Source organism: Rhea americana, unplaced genomic scaffold (assembly GCF_003343005.1).
Source record: "Rhea americana isolate MKP2758 unplaced genomic scaffold, rheAme1 scaffold_102, whole genome shotgun sequence".
NCBI lineage: Eukaryota > Metazoa > Chordata > Aves > Rheiformes > Rheidae > Rhea > Rhea americana.
In genome coordinates, this window is record NW_028185062.1 from 2,663,495 (window position 1) to 2,682,428 (window position 18,934).

General features: G+C 41.7%; 1 protein-coding gene across 1 annotated transcript in view; it reads right to left on the minus strand.

The window, feature by feature from the left end:
- Window positions 1-18,934, minus strand: part of LTK (leukocyte receptor tyrosine kinase) — a 98,692-nt gene that overhangs the window by 24,121 nt on the left and 55,637 nt on the right. The window contains exons 7-15 of the mRNA XM_085305528.1: window positions 18,115-18,267; window positions 16,779-16,879; window positions 15,329-15,495; window positions 10,692-10,786; window positions 5,847-5,948; window positions 3,528-3,705; window positions 2,904-3,054; window positions 1,219-1,350; window positions 540-696 (exon numbers count right to left, since the gene is read on the minus strand). Coding sequence (XP_085161654.1) covers window positions 540-696; window positions 1,219-1,350; window positions 2,904-3,054; window positions 3,528-3,705; window positions 5,847-5,948; window positions 10,692-10,786; window positions 15,329-15,495; window positions 16,779-16,879; window positions 18,115-18,267 — 1,236 coding nt within the window. The remainder of the gene's footprint in view (window positions 1-539; window positions 697-1,218; window positions 1,351-2,903; window positions 3,055-3,527; window positions 3,706-5,846; window positions 5,949-10,691; window positions 10,787-15,328; window positions 15,496-16,778; window positions 16,880-18,114; window positions 18,268-18,934) is intronic.

The window sequence follows — 18,934 nt, forward strand, 5'->3', positions numbered from 1 at the left end:
TAAACCGGACTTCCTCATTTCCTTCTAGAGAACTCCACATAAGGCTATTACAGCAGGAGATGGAGAACCACTACCATTTTTGTCTCTTAGGAATGGGTTCCAGGCACAGCTGTCACACAATTACAAGTAAGGTTTGATTTCTGCGATAATTCCAGAAAYGTTCTTGTTCTCCAGGTTTTGGAAGAGTAAGAGGGAAGAAGTCTCCTCTTCTCTTCTCATTAAAGGCCGTTACTACAGCGTGGAGGAGCATGCCCTACTCCAAACCACCATCTTCATTCTGTGACTCATTTCTTGGAAGAGAGGACCCTTTCTAGAGAAATAAGATCTCCTGGAGCACTCCTCGTCTGTCCTGTGCATCCTTTCCTGGTAACACTCTGCAGGAGAAGACATCCTTTATGGACTGCCAGCACATTTCTAATAACTGCTTACACACACACACACAAGAGAGAGYGAGCGAGAGGAGCCTCTCGCTTCATGCCTACAGCACATTTGTATATTCAGCCATCAGATCCAGACCTTATACGGTTTTAGTGTCTCACCTGCTGCCCCTGTACTCCCACTGACTCCAGGTACTGCAGTGCTGTTCTCAAACTGCTCCAGGGGTACATCATCTAGGGAGCTGTCCTGAGCCTTCAGGTAGGCTTTCCCTCCTCCTCCTGCTGCGATGAGCAAAGGTTCGAAAATCCCATTTTTCTGCTGGAAAACCCCCCATCAAACATCAGAAAAGCTTTACATCCCTTGCATATGTGAACTCACACAACTCATTGCATCAAAAAGCATGAAAGCAGCTTAAAGAACAACAGCCCAAGGCCAGGACATTACTTCTAATTGTTTCCTGACTGCATTACAAAAATGTTCTACACAGTGTTTCTGTGTACAAAAGTAACTGGTCTTCTTTAATTAAACACTGGAGATTTTTTTGGTAGGACTGCTGCCAGTACTAATGAGGGATCCTGGTCTGATTCCCAGACCTGAGCTGCCAGAACTGAGAAGTAGTTCAACTTGTTTGGTGACTGTGACAAGTATGATCAAGGATATGAAAAGAGATAAATAATTTGAATTGAAAAGACATAAAGGCAGAGAGTGGGAAACTGATAGAGCAGGGGAGATAGACTCCTCCATCAGCTTCTTGTAAGAACTGAGAGTGTCATACAACATGACAGTGAAAACTAGTTGCTCTGCTGGAAACTGCCTGGGAAGGATGGAAAGAGTACTTACTCTGAAGATGTAGGTTGCTCCTCCTCCACCCCCACCTCCTCCAGCCCAGTCCTTCAGATCCTTCTTTTCTTTGTAATCTTCTTCAATGAGAGATGATTCCCCCAAGCAGATCTTCTGGGTTTGAGGATTGCCCTGAAAGAGGACAAGAGATGCACTCCTAAGTCAGCAAAGTTCAACTCTTGAGAGTTATCTGTATCTTTCAGGATAATAATATATTGTTTGAGATATATACACTGATATACATACAAACATACATATACATATATGCCTGATAAATACAAGCTGTGTGGAGAGCAAGCTCTTCTACAGGGACCAACAGCTGAGGGAGGGATCTGTTCTGTTACCTCTGATTTGCAAACTGGCATTACATATACAAGTGAAACTACAAATGCTCTCAGGAAAAAAAAGTAAAGCAATGCAGCAATAACTCATTATTGATATCCCAAACTCCTATTTTGCATGTTTACAACTTCTTACACCCAGGAACATTAAAGTGTGTTTGAACTATGGATTAATTTTAAGAACTTCTTCATTGCTGTACTTAATAGATATTTCTCAGCTTCATAAATATAAAGCAGACAAAGGTGATTTGCACATAGTTAACAGTGAATTACTGAAGGGAGATAGCTAGTGCAGGAAGATACTTTGCAATTTGGAGAACAGTTCATGAAATGCAAGGGACTAATGGACACCTATGAAGATTATGACCTAAGGCTAAAGAATACATTAGTGAGGACTGCAGATATACAAAGGTATGCTTTATTTAAATGGACATAATTCTTGTACTATTTAAGTGAAGCATGGTTGGTTTTGGAACCTGTTTCAGTATCTGAATAAGAAATCATGTGTTCTGGGCAAAGCAAAGGGTAACTTTGAATGCCTACAAGAATACTGTATGCATCCCCAAGCTCAGGAGTCTATGGGGGGGGGAAAAAGAAAACAGCATTGTTCCCAGGCATGGGCTGACAGATGTCATTTCTGCCAAGAGGATCATAGCCTGAAAAGAGGTAGTTTTTGAACCTAACTGGTAAAAGGACTTTTAAAACATTTGTGTCTAACATTAGAGGACACATATATAAGCATTCACAACATCAATTTCTATTCTTCTTGAGTGTTTTTTTGTCACTGGGTACATCTAATTAAGGGGCCGCTGCATGCAGTGGGAAGAATCCCATTTCTTTTGACAGGCTTTGGATTCAGCCCTTTATCTCCAAGCTTAGAGAGTACATAACAGTGCAGCCCCAGTGCTGCTGAGGGTTGTAGAAACTCCTGTAATGAGCAGAAAATTATCTGAAATCCTGGCATGTAGAGAAAAATCTAGACTGTGGAAAAATAAGATAGGGAGCACACAACTCTTGCCTAGTAGCTGCCATCTTAAAACAAGCAGAAGAAAGCTGATGAAGAATTTCTTATTTTAAACATGAGGAGCTTAAAGCAGAGTTCCTGTGGGTTTTGTATTTGTTTGTGTATTTTGGGGTGGTTTCTCATTTTAGAGTTCTTTATATTTATTTTGAGAAGATTCTTCCTAACTTGGCTCACTGGTTCCTCCCAGTCTGCTGATTGGATTTCATTACTGGATCCCAGGATTTCTATTATTTGTCATCAGTACAGTCAAACCCCAAGCCACCCACTGAATCTTGCTCTTTCCTGTAGTCTTTGCCCACATGTGTTTGTGCAGCCCTCACCCCAGGGCAGGCATCCTCCCCCTGCTGCCCCACTAAGATGTACAGCAGCTCATCTTTCTCCAGCTGGAAGGTGGCTGAGATGAACACCCCATGGGACCTCTTATTGTGGTTCTTGGCTCCCTTCCCTCCAGCTGCACCATAGGCAGAAATCCTGGAAGGAAAAGGAAGCAGTTATATACAGAAATCTGACACTTTTCATCCCCAAAGCAACTTCCACTGTGAGCTCCCCCAGCCTGAGCTCCCAAACAGACAAGCTCCCCTGCAACAGCATCTCACAGCTGTTCCTTTTTCCAAGGTCCACACCACTATGTCTTCTAAAGAGGATGGGCGAACTCTCAGCCAGAGCACTAAGGACATAGGCTTCAGGGGTGAAAAGCATGAGCTGTTAAAGCTAAATCTAAAAGACCAAGGCAGCAGTCCCATTTGACCTCACCTCCACAGCCACTCCTGGTCTGATCTCTAAGTCACCACTGCCACCCTTCCACACTTCATGGTGACTCAGACACAAATCCTGACAGCCAGTGCTTCCCATTCTCTCTTGCTTCATTGTTCTCTTCACCCACTCAAGCTCCACAACCAGCAATTAGTTAAATGGCTGCCTCTCCAGCAAACACTAATACTCACCTGTATCGGTTTGTGGCTGGCACTCTCCAAACTTGCACTCCTCGAAGCCTGCCCTCTTTCTCCACAGTCACTGACACATTACTGTTCTTATAAGCACTGTCGCACTGTGCTTGGGTTGGCCCATGTGGACCACTGGCACCACATGTTGTGAACCACCAGAGAACAACAGGTGTGTCCCCTGTGATCAAAACAGCAAGAGTTGGGACAGATGTCAGCATCACTTTATTTCTCAAATATGTGCAGTAACTCACAGAACTATGTAACCAAAGTACAAGTACCATCAAAACAAAAAACTGTTCCTGTTGATATATTTTCTTAGTGATCAAACCAGAAGCTTATTCAACAACAAACTTCACATCCAACATTAATAATTTTTAATATAAGAATTGGATCGTCATGAAAAAGACCATGTTGCAGCAGTGCCTGCTATCTGCAGGGCTTTAAAACCAAATACGCTCATTTGGTTGCATGTTTACACTTAAGATTGTACTTAACTTTGGAATGCACTGGCTTTTTTTTAATAGTTCACAGTCACATGAATGACAATTTGTACAACTTCAGTGCTGCTCCCTCATAATACAATGCACTATGATACCATCCTTAATTACATCATCACACTATCCCAGCTTCATTCCAGTTATAGCACAGTATTCTGCTTAGCCACTGTTTGCTTTACTTCTCTCACTTTATTTCCCACACACTATTTAATAAACCATGGACTATGGATAAACCTGTATTTTTCTTTGCAGGATTCTGATGAGTTTTATCCAAGCATTTCAAAGACATTACCAAATTTCTCTTCTCAATGCCAGTATGATGAAAGGAGATATTATTTCAGCTTTCCAAATGGGAACCAAAATGTACCCCCAGAAGTAAAGGTTGAAAACATCTGCCAGTACAACTAGTGACCTTCTATGAAAGACTTGGATTTAAAAAATTTGTCTAAGGCTTGTCCAGTCTGTGGCAGCCGCATCAATAGGCGGGACAGCATCTTTCTACTTTCACCAGGATCCTTTTTTCTCCACGCAAACTTCTTCCTGGCTCTCATTATTCTTTGTAGTTTGTGCAACAAGGTGGCAAAAAAAAAAAAAAAAAAAAGTCTTCTGTATTTCACAACTCTTTTTCAAGTCCTGAACAGATCCATCCTGTACAGTGAATGATGGGGCTTAAGAATAAAATTATTGGATAATACAGCTAAAAACTATACCATAACAGTGCATGCTCAAGGGCCAGAGTCAGGCAGCACAGGATATGTCACAGTAGAACTGTTTAAGAGCTGAATGATTACAACAGTCAATACTAGAAACAGTAAACAGTAAATAGCACAAACTTTTTAAAACTTGTGATCTTATTTAAAGAAAAAGGCAAGCAAAATCATCCCTAAATGTTCCAACAAATGTCCTCCTGCCAATACACAACAGATCAGTGGGGTGGGAGCTCCATTACAAAATTTTCTGTCATTTAAGCTAGTAGAAGAGCCCGAAAGCAGTATAGTTGTCACCTTTCAGGTGGACCCAGTCTTCAGGGGACCAGAGCATGCAGTCACTCACACGTATTTGTTGGCAGCAAAGTAACCTCAAGACACAAGAATTCTGCATTTTCTGCAGGTTCTGAGGTGGAATATGCTTCCTTGGGTACTTATTAGACTTCTGTCTGTGCTCCAAGCTTGATACATCCTGTCTTGTCCCCTTCAAAGTGCCTGTGCCTCTTCCCTATGACTGTTTTTTCAGACAACACCAGGCTCCATGACTGCCCAAGGACAGCCTCCCTTCCTCAGGCCTTCCGTTAGCCAGTTCTTCTAACCCACCCAGTATCTGGCCTCCAGCATGTCAGTGTCTATTGTTACCAGCAAATTGGTCCCCAGAGCCCCTCCTTTTCCTTGCTTTCAATCCAGTTTTAGCATTCTCTCTCCTCAGTAGATTTTCAGATTCTCACTTGTTTCCCTCTCTGGATCCTTATCTCTGCACCCCTGTTGCCCACCAATCAGGTTCAGCTTCACTGCTCACCAAGTCTCAGTAAATTTCTGTCCATCTCCAGCTTCTGGTACTGGCACCTTTCCCTCTCAGCTTTGCTTGTGTCTACTCTGTCTTTGAGTCAGGTATTTTCTGCTTTTACTCTCTTTAAGGATTGGTGAGCTGGACTCCAGCACCCTGCTGCACTCTAGTGAAGCACAGACTACTTAATGTGGTCTCCACATCTTTGGGAAGGGATCATACTTATTCGTTCTTTTGCTGTAGGGTAGGCAGATTACACACAGGTTATGGGGAAGGAACTACCTGTTATAGGCAAAAGACAGGTTTTTAGTACAGAAGGATCTACCTGGGAGGGAGGGTTCTTCCAGTGGGTTCAGGAGATGGTCATCCAGGATACTAACCTCCCATGGGTACTGGCGCTTCGCACCAAAATAGCTTGGTTGTCTTCCTGTTATAGTTTGTGGAATGGATGAGAAAGATGGAAGGGCAGTAGAAAAGAGAGATGGAAAATTCATAAAATCACATGAATGAACCAAGTATAACCATTTGGTTAAAACAAAGAGAGACGGCTTTGTACAGAAAAGGTGTGTATTTATATTATTCTTTTGGGCCCACATCTTAGCTTAGATTCCCATGTTATCCCATGCAGTCTCACAAGTTTCATTGGTCTACATATTTCACTGTCTCTCACAAGAGACATTGGGAAAAGCATGACTAGGGAGAATGGATGCAATGTATTGGTGATCTGTTGTCAAAGAGGCAGGTGACAATGCTGGGCAGCCAGATTACTGAATGTGTAAAGGAGAGTGATGGCAAAAAATACTATCTTTGGTTCTTTATGGCATCATGGTAGCTAGACCAGTCTAATGGATCACTTCCCTCTCAGCAACAGACCKGGAGTACCCTAGATCTTGTACAGAAAATAAAATACAAACCAAAATGACATACCTCACTAACATGCACAGTTAAGAAGCAGCAGCATACCCCTGACATAGCCATAAATCTTTGGACAAACCATTTTGAAAAACACAGGGCGAAAAGCTACATTTACTGACCACTGAAACAGGCCTTTAAAACTGGCCCTTTTCAGAGAGGAGGAACTTCAAAGTAGTTGTTGATCTAAAGCACAGAATGCATTAAGAATACCAGATATAACTAAAGCTGCCTTTTCAATAGTTAAATTTATGAGCCCTTGGTTGATTTAATAGTGAACATTTTTCATAAGTTGAAAAACATTACAAATATTTCAATTTGTTCCAGTTGTGAGAATCTAACAGCTGTTTGATACTCTGCTCAAAAGACACTCACTCATTTCCAGCTGTGCAATTATCTCTGCCACAAAGCCACTGCTCTAAATAGTGATAATTAACACCCTTGTTAGCTGTGTCAGAGAGGCCAAATAAGTAATTGAGCATGGTGACCTTGCTGAGCTCTTACTCTTGAGAATATTCCCCCCAGGTCTGACAGAAACCACATTGGCAGATGGAAGTAAAAGGGAGCTTTGTACTGACACACTCTGTTCATACAGAGATAGAGAACTTCAATGGATGGATCTGTCAAGCCAGCAAAAAATGAAATTAACCCAAAACAAAAGATCTGGATCAAAGACAAGAAGGAAAACCAAACTAAAAAGACAACACATAGCCAGAAAAGATGCTTGGTCTCCCAAGGCATTCTTTGAATTATGAATCCCAAAGGTCACAACAGTTTCGGATGCTTAGAGATGTACAAGAAGCCTAGTTACTTTTGCCAGAATGAAGGAATGTAATTCAGTCCCTGAAATACAGACTTGATCTGTGTATCTGCATGGATTTTTTTTTTTGCAGCTTCCCAACTGAGTATATCCTAAGGAAATGCTTCATTTCCAAACAATCCTTCCTCCTTCTCCAAACAGTCTCAAACCCTTTCACACTGGAAAGCTTCTGTCTCCTTCACACTCAGCAGACAAGCTGTGTGACTGGCTGAATGTCAGTCTGTCCACATGAGCTGTTAACTCTTAGAAGGCTGATATTTCATGCATTGCCAGACATATGAATTTGTAAGATGCCATTTTCTACTAACATARTGTATCTGTGGGACCCAGGGCCTGGTGCTCAGGTCTATTTTTGCTTCCACTTGTTCCTCTAACAGCCAAGATGCTGACTGTTAAGTGAACAGGAGGGAACAAGACCTCTTCCTATTAAGGTGAACTTATATGAGAAAAATCTGAAGAGCAAGAGACTCCTTTTCTCCAGGACTCAGCTTATGCTGTTAATTTCCACACTGGAGAAAGACAGAGGGAAGAGTAAAGGAGAAAGATGGGTAACTCCTGCAGGAATAGAGCTAAAGTAAGTAGCTCCTGCTTCTATGTCTCTGAGATGGTAATGAAAAAAATGTAGTGGTTCTGGGAACCAGAGTAAGGTGCCTTAAAGCATTCTGAAAGGGTACACAATCATTTCACAGATCCTGCCTTACTGGTCCCCTGCAAGCCTCTCCAGCTCATCCAGGAGTAGGAGGGGGAATGAAGAAGCTATGCCAGCTTCTCCTGTCCTCAACCCTTTGGCTGATCTATTGCATTTCCAGTCAACACCTCTGCTAAATTACCCAGTGCTGCCTCATTTGAGTAATTTGAACCACCATCTGCCATTTACATCTAGCAATGAGACCTGCAGGTCCACAGGGCCAGACTTTGTTTTAATCCAAAGTCAAAAACAGGACTACCTAAGGTAAAGACTAAGAAGGACCTTACTGAGGAGTTCTGAGGGTAAGGACTGTTGCACTGAGGAGGGCAACAGTCATGCAGATGCAGTCTATTAGCCAAGTTAGGTCACATTTTCAAAGGTATTTAGACACTCAAAATCCAGACCTCTTCCTATACAAGCACTAGTTACCTAAAAGCTTAAAATAYCTTTCTGCCTGTCCTCTGAGAGTTCTCACAATGAGAGTTCTCACAATGAATCAGGCCCACATCTTCTGGTCTGTGACACTGTCTTACAGAAGGAGCTTGTATTAACCAGAAGATGGTTTCACCTTGCCTTCTTCTCAGGAAAAAAATCTGTTTCTGCCCCCATTCAAGGGACAGGCTGTTTATTTTTTGTCCTTATTGATGTCCCTTGAGCTACCTACTTTTTTTTGCCTAAATTTTACTGAATCTTTCGCTTATGTCAATGGGTATGGAAGACCTCACCTTCTTTCCTGGCTTGCATACATACAAGCAATACATTTAAAGTCTGCACTGGATTTTATAGAGCAATTAAACTCCAGGATTGAAATAAATGGATAAATTAATACATACGTCCTATCAAACAGCAAATTCTTCCTTCCTGCCATATGTCCTTCCTGTTGCCCTCATGCATAGAAATCACTGCTTTGATCTTAATTGGCTCCACCAGTGACATCTGAAGCCTCTCCTTGCCAGAGAGAGATAATTTCATTACTGAAAACACAACAGAGCTGCTGGGCTTCTCCGCAACATAACTGAATTAAACTGATGAGAAGACAAATGCAAGGAGGTCGCTTTCAGAGGTGAGAAAATGTCAATTCACAAAGAGGATTCAAGGAATAGTGGCAAGTGTAAGGCTTTTGAGACATATGTTTCCTTTATGCTGTCTTTCTCCTGCATGAGTCACATATCTCTGGGTCACACCTTTGGATAGTGTAAGTGGCTGCTGCTCCTGTAAGTCTGTACCAGTTTATACTAATCAAAAATGAGAAGTAACTTGGGAGCTTGAGCAGACAAGCTCTGATAAACATTGCTTCAGCAGCATTTCTGCCCCATCTGTTTGCCAAAACATACATCTCTACACCATAGCCAACAAAATGCCTGTGGGTGCACTTGTCATTTTAGTGTAGATCTCAGTGCCTTAGCTCAAGCCATCCAAACTGGTGCACTAGAACAAAAGCAACACCCTTGGCAGAAAAGTATAATTATATAAGCTTTTTTTTTTTTTTTTTCCTTCTCTCAGGAGGGCTGTAAACTGCAGCAGTGGGGAGGAGGGCAGCTAGGCAAAAGATCATCTGGAATCTCTCCCTTTACTTTCCTCAACAGATTTGAAAACGAAGTGTTAGTGTCAAGGTCTAAAGTGTTTGGGAGCCATGTGTGTTTAAGGAGCTAAAGTGAACAAATGACCTTACCCTCAAGGAAACTGAGTGCTCAGCATTTCAGGGAATAGCAGCTTCAGTGCCCACACAACAAAGGGTCAGAGAACAAGAGACCAAATCACACAGAGGTGGAAGYGAAAAGGTGTTTTGTTTTTGTATAACTTTTAACATGTGTCAGTTCTGACATAAACCTTCCCATATGTTACATAAGGCTGCAGCTAGTCTCTGCAGGGACATGTTAGTACCCCAAATGCTGATGTACTAGATGTGGTGACACATAAAGGCTAGTGCAGAACTACTGATGTGCATTTTGTCTGTAACAGAAGTCATAATTCAAAGTCTGCATATTCTCCAATTGCTTTACAATATAGCATATGGAGCTTTTCTCCAGGGACAAAAAGAAGTCGGTTTCTAACATCCCCAACTGGTACAGATATCCAACCTCCTTCCACTTGTCTTCTATGTAAATTCATCTCCTTTGCTAAAATGCTTTGGAGGGTAGCACTGGCTGCATTTTCAGTGACATACATTGTGATTCATCACATTTGCAGTAACGAAGCAAAGGACAGCATATATCTGTTATACACAAGGCAGTGACATTTGATGCACCTCCTTGAAGRCTAAATTAAACTTGTGGCAATAATCTAAACTTTTCTGTAAGAAACTTTATACTTCCATCTTACTCCCTTTTTCCTCTAAAATATGGTGACTTTCCACTTAGGTTTCAACAAATTCCCTTCAGCTATCGATTGCCAGGGTACATTGGTTGGAGGAGACTGCTAAAGAACAGTGTGATGCAAGCTTTCCACTTAGGAGCTTAGGAATAAGTCTGGTGTTTCTTGCCAAGACACACAGGCAGTTCTCAACTATGTTATGTAGARTATCTCAGATTAGGGAAAAGAAAGACTGCTAGGAGAATCTGACACACTGCAAAACTGCTTCCATTTGCGATCWTCAGCAGGTCTGAGATAAAATGCCGTTGTGCTGTGAAAGCTAATGCAAATGATTCAAGAATGTTCTATGGAGGGAACAGCATGTGTGTGTCCTGAACCTGTGGGATGTTGCAGAATCCCTTAAAGAATTTGGATGGGGTAATCAACTTGTGGCTCACCGTCAGTGAAGCAGTCCAGTCCAAATGTAATATTGTCAACAGCAATGTCAGCTTGGGAATTCCAGCCCCAGGTTGCCAGCAGTTGCAGGTGAAACCTTTGCAGATAAGACAGAAGTTTTAGAGAAGACATACAAAGGGGCAGTGGGGAGAAACCCTTCAAATGAAATGTCCCTTCATTGTCCAGTCATGATAATCACTACTTAGAACATTTTCTCCAGACAATCCAAGCTGAGCCAAAAGGACTTGCTAGAAATCTCTTATCCACATGTCATCAGTTAGTAAGGACCAACCAACATTCATACAATATCGCTTTTCATGGGGAAGAATAAAAGCCCTGCTTCCCCTGCCACGTGCACACACATGTAGAAATACAAGCTGCCTTCCTTCACAAATATTCATACACAGACAATTGTCCTTGTTCAACCACTAACAGTAATAAGGGAATTACATGTGCAAAAACAGAGAAAAAGAATCTTCTCCTTTCTATCCCCAAGAAGATGGCCAAAATAAAAACTGAACATAACAGCTACATCCTAATAGATAAGCATCTTGGACCTCATTCTCAGCCAATGTAAATAAGTGTAACAACAGGTTAGCATAAATTTATTTTAGCTGAAGGTCACCCCATTTTAAATTTTAGCCATAGCTCTCTGAAATGTTTGCTTTCTGGGCTGTCTCATCTGTTTCCAGTACGACCAGCTGTTACCAACTTATTTAGGGGGTCCATCACATCTCATGTGCATTGCCACATTCTGAATTCACAAGGAGAGAAGAAAATGTGCCTAAGGGTCTCTTTTTAATGGATGAGACTGAATTGTTCTTGATTTAACTTCAGAAATAAACAGATGTCTGATTTAGACCTTATTAAAAGCATATGGAGAGGACCTGTACTGCTGTCGCTGGTGAAAGTCAGTCATGATTTATGGGAGATCAAGCMCTGACTTGCCTAACATATTACTCATTCAGCCTAGGAACATGCTTGTCCCAAATCAGTGACAATAAAGTATATATGTATATTCCACCCACCAGCCAAACGCTGATCCATATCCACAGCTGATGTAACAGGGCAAAACTGCTTTAAAATCCTTGGGGATAAGCTGCTTTTATCCCAACTCAGGAATGGTTCCTTATGCTTAAATGTAAAACTTCACACCTACAGAATTTGGGCTTTCTGGGAGTAACAATATTATTGTAGCAAATGCAAATCCAGACTCTCCTGGATCACCCTTCTCTTTTAGCTATGGGACTACTAGAGGACTCTGCCATTGGAGCCCCTTCCTACAGAAACCTGCTACCTTATTAGTAGATTTAGCGATACTTCTGCATTTTCAGGCCTTGTATATAACTCCACTGACACAAAACAGCACTTCCTCTGGCCATGAGATGGAAGATGAAATCATAGCAGTGGGTGGTCAGGATTAGGACACTTCTAGGATCCACACAACTAATAACAGCACCACAGTCTACCTCTTAATTAGGTACCCACACGTCAGTGCTTCCTTGGTCAGATCAAGCTATTGTGCTTGGTCCATAGAACTAGAGTGGGAGGCAGGCCATAGCACTGCACTACAAGGTAGATTTCTACTCAAGCCGTGTACAAGTGGGAGCTTGGGGAATGACCTTCTCCAGATTTTCTTCTGATAGACTATTTTCCATGTGTATGTGAACTGAGTGAATTTGCCACTTGACTATCAGAAGCAGTTTTCCAAGTAGCTAGATGTCCAGCTGGGAGGGTGATCAGCAAAATACGTAATTTGCCTTCCATCTCCGATCACTTAAGAGAAATATACACTACAGGAAGCTCTTCTAAAAACTATTTTTATCCCCTACATGACTTCCTCCTTCCACCTGCCAAGGCTTCTCTCCTTCTGGCCTCACTAACACATAAATGTCCTGCTACACCAACTATGTGGGTTGCAGTTCTCATCTTCTCCTTCCCCTTATCTGCCTCCTCCCAACCATTTTGCTACTGACTATCATCCCTTCAAGAAACAGGGGGAAAAAGAAGAAAAAAACCACCCTTTCATCCTTTCTCGGGGACAACAAGAGAAGGACGGTAGTTTCCTGAAGAGTCAGAATACAGGAGAGCATTGCTGGAGCCTGCATTACAGAAGAAAGCTGGCAGAACATGTATATRTACACAGAAAGGTCATTCAGAGATCAACACCAACCTGTATTAAGTTTGTACAATAATGTTCACAAGTTTCTGTTTACAGTTGCCTGCAACTTTGCCAGATTTGAACCAGTTTAGGCTGAACTTTCCTATTTTGGGTAATTTGAGTAGAATTTGTATAGCAAGCAAATGTTTTGCCAGTGATGAGAATGCGGCAATGCAGAGATTCATCATTTTGACCATGCTGTAAAATGCTGTGCTGCCAGGAACTGGAATTAGRATCTGAAATTTGTGAGGAAGATGATTTTAAAGCAGGGACAAGCTTTTTGTCATTTCCATGTTCAAAATCTAATAAAATATAATTGAAAATTTTAAATTCCTGACATTYACACATGCTTGGAAGAATTTTTAAAATCCTAAAAAGTCTCCTCTGTCCTGGATATCCTCAAGCCTGGAGCTAAACAGTACTTTCYTTGGCAGTACAGTTCAGAATTATGTCAGGTCCTGCTCCAGCTACCTGAGGTCAGAGCAGACGAAGTGCCCTTCTGAAGTCATGAATATATCTTTTATTCCTCAGCCCTTCTTCCTCTTGCTGAACCTCAGTCAAACAGGAGGAAGAAGTTGCCCGAACTGAATCCAGAACAAACCAGCTGGCATCTTGGAGAGGTGGAGAAGCTCCCCTAGGAATATTACAGCAGGAGAGCTTAGATTTGGTGCACAAAGGTTTAAGGCCTGAGATCTACTGAGAGGAACAAGTAGTCAACTGTAGTAGGTAAGCTGGGAATAAACCTGGCCTGAAGATCTGGGATCACCTAAACAAAAGAGAGCACAAGAGATGATTAGGAGAAGTWAGGAATGGAAGTGCAAGGAAGGGAGACAGACTGTATAAAAAGCCACACAGAGACAAACTACCTGCTGGAAGAGAGATTAAAACAAGAAGCAGTGGAGTTCAGAAAGTGAGATTGGGACTGGAATMGTGTAACACACAAAATGGGATCACAAATGGGAGCCTGGAGGAGAAAGAAGAGAGACCAAGTGTATGAAAATAAGGAAAGAAAGCACAGGGTACTACAGAAGTAGGTGAGATAATGGAAGAGAAGGAGAGCACAGAAGAAACAAGACAAAAGTCTGGAACATATCCCAGAAGCCCTGGCAGAAAGAAGACCAGGGTTTCCCTGCTCTAGGCAAATAGCTGCAACACCACAGTGTGTGCTGCTTCAGCTTCTGTCATGGCCAGGGCAGCAGATGACAAGTTATTACTGCTATCAGTTACTCTGCCAGTTCAAACAGCAGACATTTGCTTGCTAAATGAAACAACTCCATCCAGCCTTACCCACAGTGACTGTCACTGTCATGCCACGTGATAAATTATCCACTTTTTAAATTTGTTCGAAAGTGACATACAAAAAGGTTACGTGAAGAGAAGCAAGATAAAACTATTTGCAACAGACTGTCCTAATACATACCTACAGGAATTGCCTACTTCTTCCATTTTCTCTGGGTGCTCATGTCTTTCAAACATGATATTATCTGAATATCTTATTTTTTGCATGAAATGCTGGATGATATCTTTAAAGCTTATTGTCATCCATCCTGTACTGCCACAAAAGATCCACTTCCCTTCAAATGCAAGGGCTGAGACAGAAATCAGAGTCTTTAAGGGACCATTTTTGGACCATTTTTCAGAAAGGCAAAAAATCTTAGGTATCTCTACAGAGCCCCTAGGACTCTGTTCTGGGATCCTAAACAGTTGGGCCCAGGTGGGAGTGCCCGGCAAAAAGAGCTACTCTAGACAACCTCACTTTATGTACTCACAACTAAACAGCTGATAATCCAAAGGATTCTAGACAAAGTGTCAGACAAAAATATCACACGTACTGCCAGCATGCAGACTTTCCCTATCTTGAAGGAATAATTCATGGCAAAGGTGTGTATGGTGAATATTTGATAATGCTTACGCTGAAGGTAATCACRAAATTAAACTAGCTAGAGTGGAACAACATTCTCTCTCTCTGAATTTTACTGCCTTTTGGATGTGAATGTCCAATTGCACRGGCTGCATTGACATAGCCTGTAGCACAGACAGATGTATTGGCTAAACTGTGGTTTTACCACAGTCATTTGGTTTACATAGTTGTTTTTACTATAGGACTAAAAAGTGCAGCTTTGCTAGTATTGCTGTGTCCTTACTGGGAGCACTTTGCCATTGTGAGTATTCTGGTTTTCTCCCACTTTCTAGAGTAGACACTTATTATTCCCAGCACCTRAGTACCTAAAAACACTGAGCCTGCAAGTGTAGACACAAACTGTGGTCTTGTGCTGACCTAAGCTGGGTATGTGCACAAAGATGTGCACATGTGAAACATGGCTTCCTCAGCAAGCTGAATTGCTGTACTCTTRTAGATTTTTCATTAGAAATAGTGCTTGAAGAAGGCAAGAATGAAAGCAACAGTTCACAATAAAGACACTAACAGTCTAGTAGACCTCCAGGAAAACCCCTGGATACTGCCAGTGGGGGTCTCACCGGTTCTGGAGCACTGGCATTGGTAGAGTGATGAGAAACCAGTGGTCACTCCAGCTTCCTGCTCTTTCCCACATCTGCAAGGTAGTTGGGGATCCCTTTGTCTCTTCTCTGAGAGAGAAGGAGATGGAACCATTGTAGCTGCCAAAAACATGCACTGAGAATTGGACCTGTAATAGAAGAAGGACAGAAAAAGGAGGATATCTTCTGAAAACAGGAGGTGGCACCCTGGACTTCTTCCCTCCTTGGGGATTTGAGATACCAAACCTTTGATGCTAGGTCAGTCTGTTTAAGCATATATGCCACTAGTTCCCCCAGTGTTTGCACATGGCTCAATACTGTTCCTAGTATAAAATTTTCTTGGTGGGGACCTGAATTGACATTCATGCTGATTTCCAGGCACTAATGATTGCACCCATTGTGGCAGATGCCATCTGGATGAGTGAGCATCAGTTTCCTTTTTATGTCCTTCAGGAGCAACGGGCAGTAAAGCAGGCTTTACCCAAGAACCTCTGTATCACTAAATGCTTCTGTTAGTCACACATTTTAGAAAAACAGTACCAAACAGATTCCTCCTCAGTGACCTCACTAAGATGAGTGACCTCACTTCAAGATTCATGGGAAAGGGTTTGAACCACAGCTCTAATCTCTCAAGGTTTCCCACTGCAACCACCYAGATCAGTGTGTTACACTGATATGGCTCAGTGACTACCCAGGCACTCTATAGGGTATGAAAGTACTCCAAGGGCACTAATTTTCCTAGGTGTTGAGTGCAATATTTTTTTTATATATATATATATTATATATATATATATATATATATATATATATATATATATATATATATATTTAACTCCAGCATCACAGATGTCTCATTATTCTTTACATAGATCTGGGCTGAAGGCTGGATACTTAACCGTACTATTCCGAGCTGCCTTCACCACTCGAAATTTCAGAAGAACATGAGCAAAAGTTGACATTCACCTATTCCCAGGAAGTCCCATGCTCCATTAACTTCATGCTCCTGTTCTCAGTGAAGATCAAGTTTGTTAACTGTCACTAAACTACAGCAGAATTTAGGAACAACAGTCTCAGAAGCAGGTATACCGAATGGATGAAAAACCTAGGTGACGAACTCCCTTTCTGACAAACCAGGGTCTCCCCATATAGTCCAGGTGCTGGGTACCCTTCAGAGGAATGGTCAGTACTGCTAGGCTGGGGAATTTATCCTCATCTGTGAGTAGGCTTGAGATTCCTCCTTTCTCCTACTACGGTAGCATCTCATGTTTACTTTCTGGAGTTCAACACTCAACTAGCTATGCAGTATAGTCAGCTCTTCACCTTTCCACTGTTTTGTACAGCATGTATCACAGGATTAAAGGGCATACTATGCAGAGAGTGCCCACAGCCTGAGGAACAGCTCCACTGAGATGCTTAGAGCAGAGTGATTTACCTGGTAGTCTTCAGTGGCAATACTGGCTGGCAAACTGGTACTGTAAGCCTTGGCCATACCACTAGTCTGACTGCTGTCTGCTCGCAGGTAGAGGAAGTGTCCTGTGAGCAAAAAAAAGTGAATCAGAAAAGACAAGATTCATGCTCATTCTGCCAAGAAGAAATGCCTGTTGCTAGATGTTCACTTGCTGAACACATTGATTCAGGAACACCTGATCACAGGAGAAATTTCTTAAAGGAATCTGTTTCATGTTTCCCTTTTCTATACTTTCTTGAAATAATCCAACATTCTTGTACTGAAACACAATGCAAGTAGGAAGACATGGTRGAAACTCACTTTAAGACTTGACAGCTTATCTACCATTGAGATAGTTAACTTGGATATAATAAATATTAAAGGAAGGTGGATTTTAGCAGCGCAAAAACCAACCTCCCAAACGTTTCCTAAAACACAAGTGAACAAACCTCAGACATCACATCCAAATACAGGCAATCACAGCAATCTACAGTGAACTCTCTCTTCAACCGTAATTCTTGCACCACAACCTTATAAAATATAGCAGTCAGACAAATTGTGGGCTGGAAGAGCTTATCTGTAGTCTTTGTTCCCAGGAACAGTTTATAGAAGCTCTCAAGACACAGAAAGGACACTTGCGTATGGACACCCTTCATTTCAACAGGAAACTGTAAGCCAAGACCATTTGTGCTCAACATTTCTGACTTTAAGCCTGTACATCAAARGGTTTAGCTTCCCTTGTTCTTATTTACCAAACTAGTATTATGGGAATTGAATCTGATTCTTTATTGCAGTTTCCTATGGCACAAAATGTACGTGAACACTTGGTCTCAGGATATACTTGTGTCATGCTCTTCCTAACCTTTGAACCAACTGGTAGAATCTGGCAGAGGTCTCCAAAAGATACATGCTTCTGCAAACTGCTTGGTTCTGCTGGACAATTTCTACTTTGTGATGCAGCAGCTGTCACGCTGCTGCTGAAGCACTCTACAGTTGCATAGCTCTTAAGAGGAAGAGGGAGGGAYAGAGACAAGAGAATTTTTAATATARTTCTTTTAAAAAGTGAAGACATATCCTAGTCTCCTTCAATTTTGTGTTAACTTCGCTGCCAAACTTGCTATATGGGAGCCTTTAACTCATAATCAAAAGTTAACTTCCTCTACGTCTAAAAATTGTTCTAGATAACACTGACACTAACTAAAGTTGATTTGACAATGGAGATGCCAAGAACTTTAAATCAGTTTAGAATGTTAGGTTTGAGGCTATTATATATAATATATATATATGCAGACACAGTGCGYGAGAACTATGAGAAACTTACCTCCAGTGGCTTGCAAGGTAGACCCTATAAATGGGGCTTCTTGCATCATTTTGGTAAAGCCCCTAATAKACCAGGTGGATGCTGCAGTGCCACTCAGTGTCCAGCCACAAGGACCTTCTTCAAAAGAACAATGYGAGCCCTCTGGAAGACTGTCTGCAAGGGACAACATGAAAAACCAAGGAAATAGAAGAAATCTGATTATGGAAGAAAACAAACACCAGCAAAGCTCAAAACTCATTGTGGTTCCCTAAGTTACACAACTTCCAGCACGCAGTCTTTCAATGACAAAATATTATCACGACTCATTTATTTATATCCATGGAGTCACAATCAAATATTTGCATCTGGAAATATTACAGACCTTGCAGCTCTTTCCTGCTGTAGATACTGAAGAACACCTCCCACGGTCTCAGGAGTGGTAAATCACTGTCATACATTTTTAAAGGCCACTGCTGTATGTGAAACTGCAGATATCACAAGGGTTTCTATGTCCAGGTAAAAGGTTGACTATTGAGAAACTATTTTAGATCTCTGCCACTGTACTTGCAACAAAGCTAAAAGATGCTTCTTACTACCACTTCTGCTTAATCAGGAGATTTTTCCATCATGATATGCAACASGAGCTCAGAATTGGGATCCTGGAAGGACAGATTTATGACTGATCATGTTGGAGGTGGCACTAGAATGATGATCAGTGCCTTCACCTGCAGGCAGGTTCAGAAGGAATTCCTCAGCCAGCTGCAGATGTATAAATAAGGTTTTGCCTTTCTCTGAAAAAGCAGTAAATACGAAAGACAGATCATTGAGCTCTGCAACATAA